General features: G+C 33.4%; 1 protein-coding gene across 1 annotated transcript; it reads right to left on the bottom strand.

Moving 5' to 3' along the window:
- Nucleotides 1-356: 356 nt before the first annotated feature.
- LOC109237342 lies at nt 357-1219 on the bottom strand. The gene has a single exon (XM_019403638.1). It carries the CDS (start codon nt 1117-1119, stop codon nt 910-912), a length of 210 nt encoding a protein of 69 aa, XP_019259183.1. The 5' UTR covers nt 1120-1219; the 3' UTR covers nt 357-909.
- Between the last annotated feature and the right edge of the window lie 1216 nt (nt 1220-2435).

Below are 2435 nucleotides of genomic sequence, written 5' to 3'. Positions count from 1 at the left end.
AGAGATTAATGGATTAGCTATATTATCAATTGAAAATGAATTATTAAAAGAAATTTATTATAAAAAATTATTTATAACTTTGAATCTCAAAAAGTTAGGAAATAATACTTTAAATAAAAATATATATAATTTTCTCACAGAAAACAATTAAGGCCTCTCAGCAAGATTTGGTTTTAGGCCACCAACTACGTTGAACCGCCCCTCACTGATTTACGATCCTTTTTTATTTTACAGAGTTAAGGGGAGTAAGGAAGATTGTGTTAGACATAATAAGTACAGAAATCACTGGGATTCAAAATCATAACAATGTGTTACAGAATATTGTGATATTAAAATTGACAATATATAAATCAAAATGTAGCGGAAATCAATCTCTCACTCTATACGAAAAATTAAAGAATAGTACTTGACCATACATCTTGAAATTACAATGAGACTTGCAAAGAACAAAAAAAGAGAGGCATATCTCTTTCTATTTACAAAGACATACTTAATAATCAAAAAAGAAAACCGGAATAGCACTAATGGTGTGACTTGATGGTCGATTAAATGAGTGAAAACCATCACAGATCAGGATTCAAATCTCAGCAAAAAGAAAAAAGGTTGTGGTGTAATTGTACCAATGGAAGGCAACAAGTACAAGAAAAAACAGTCGAAATACAAATTGACTCGAACATCACCGATAACCAAAAAAAAAAAAAAAGGAATAAAAGAAGGAATTAATTTGAAGAGAAAGAAGTAGACAACTTGTCCTCATGGAATTGGGAAAAGAGAAAATACAACAACGGCATGCCCAGTGCGATTTCACAAGTGAGGTTTGGGAGACAATGGAGTGTATGCAGACCTTGCTCCTACGTTGCGTGACATAAAGAAGTTGTTTCCGTTAGACCGTCGGCTCAAGAAAAGCGTTCAGGAAGAATACAAGACTAAACGCCTAGAACAGAGAGTACATTGAAATTTTCTCTTGATGATGAAGCAAAGGGGAAGGAAACAAAGCCTCCAACGACTCTCAACATCAACAGCCTGAACTTTGCCACCACAAGAAGGGCAAGCTCCAGATGCAGCTTGTCTTCCTAGCTCTCTCTCTTCTGCATCACAACCATATATTATCAAACACATTTTCTCACTTTATTTCTCACTCTCTCTCTTTCTCTATATACGTGGTTTGAGGGAGTATTTATGTATGTGTGTCTCAATTTATTGTATCCTGATGTGATTGGCAACTGCACTTATATAGATGTGTTATCAAGTGCGTAAACGATTTTTACTCTTCTTTGGGTATAATCAGATCCAAAAAATTTATGGCTTCTCGATTTTAGAAAAAATATTTTATTGCATTCTCTATTAATTATTTATAAATATTCAATAGACTTTTTAGCATAAATAGGGTATTAGCCTTAGCTATTGAGCCGCTAGAACTCGTGAAAATAGCACAGTATAGCCAGTTTTGCTGTAGCAGAGACCGGTCCAGCATAATATACTGGAGTTCGATGCACCTGTGTATGAACTCCAGCATATTATGTTGTACCGGTATACTTTGCTCGCTCCAGTATAATATACTGGAGACTGGAGCACCGATGCTCCAAACTCCAGTATATTATGCTGGACCGGTATACTTGCTGGAACTCTAGTATATTATGCTGGAGTTCTAGTGTACTTATGCTGGAACTCCATCATATTATGCTGGAGTTCCAGCATACTTATCTTGGAACTCCAGTATAATATGCTGGAGTTCAAGTATACTTATGCTGGAACTCCAGCATAATATGCTGCGTATTTTTCGGATTTTGAACAGTGTATTCGCTCAGATTTATCTTTACATGAAAAGTGGCTAAATATCGATTACTTTTGAAGCTGGCTAGTTTTGAACGATCAGTTGTAAATCTGGCTATTTTTGAATTTCACCCCTAGAACTCTAGCTCCATCTCTAAATATAACTTTTATATATGGTATAAAGACTTTTTATTTTACTCCCTCGTTTTAATTTATATGATATACTTTACTTATTAGGTCGAAAATAATAATATATTTCTATATTAGAAATAAGTTAATTTTAATTTTTCTTACTCATTTCTTAAGGAAAATCTTTTATAGCCACACAAGTTAAAAAGCCCCACAAAAGCTTTTGCTCTCTTTATTTTTTTTTGTATTAAATTGTGTCTCGGATCAAATTATGACATATAAATAGACACGAAAGAAGTACTAGGATTTTAGTCTGTCCTAAAAGAATATTCTTGTTTTCTGGAACAGCTTAATTTTAACCTCCTCAAGTTACCTTTGTTATTATATTGTATTTATAAAATAATTCTGGAGAAGAAAAATAATATAAAACAAGAAATGTAGAAGAAATAAAAATTAGTCCGGGCCCATTGAATTCACAATATTTCCTTAAGGGACTTAATCCCCTCCTAGTACTCGAGGTTGTGGATTATTTC

The sequence above is a fragment of the Nicotiana attenuata genome, unplaced genomic scaffold (genome assembly GCF_001879085.1).
Source record: "Nicotiana attenuata strain UT unplaced genomic scaffold, NIATTr2, whole genome shotgun sequence".
Taxonomy (NCBI): domain Eukaryota; kingdom Viridiplantae; phylum Streptophyta; class Magnoliopsida; order Solanales; family Solanaceae; genus Nicotiana; species Nicotiana attenuata.
The sequence above is the reverse complement of the archived record's forward strand: the minus strand, read 5'-3'. Positions and strand labels throughout refer to the sequence as shown.

Coding starts and splice junctions, on each gene's coding strand:
- LOC109237342 (XM_019403638.1), bottom strand. CDS start 1,119: ATGTGTTTGATAATATATGGTTGTGATGCAGAAGAGAGAGAGCTAGGA.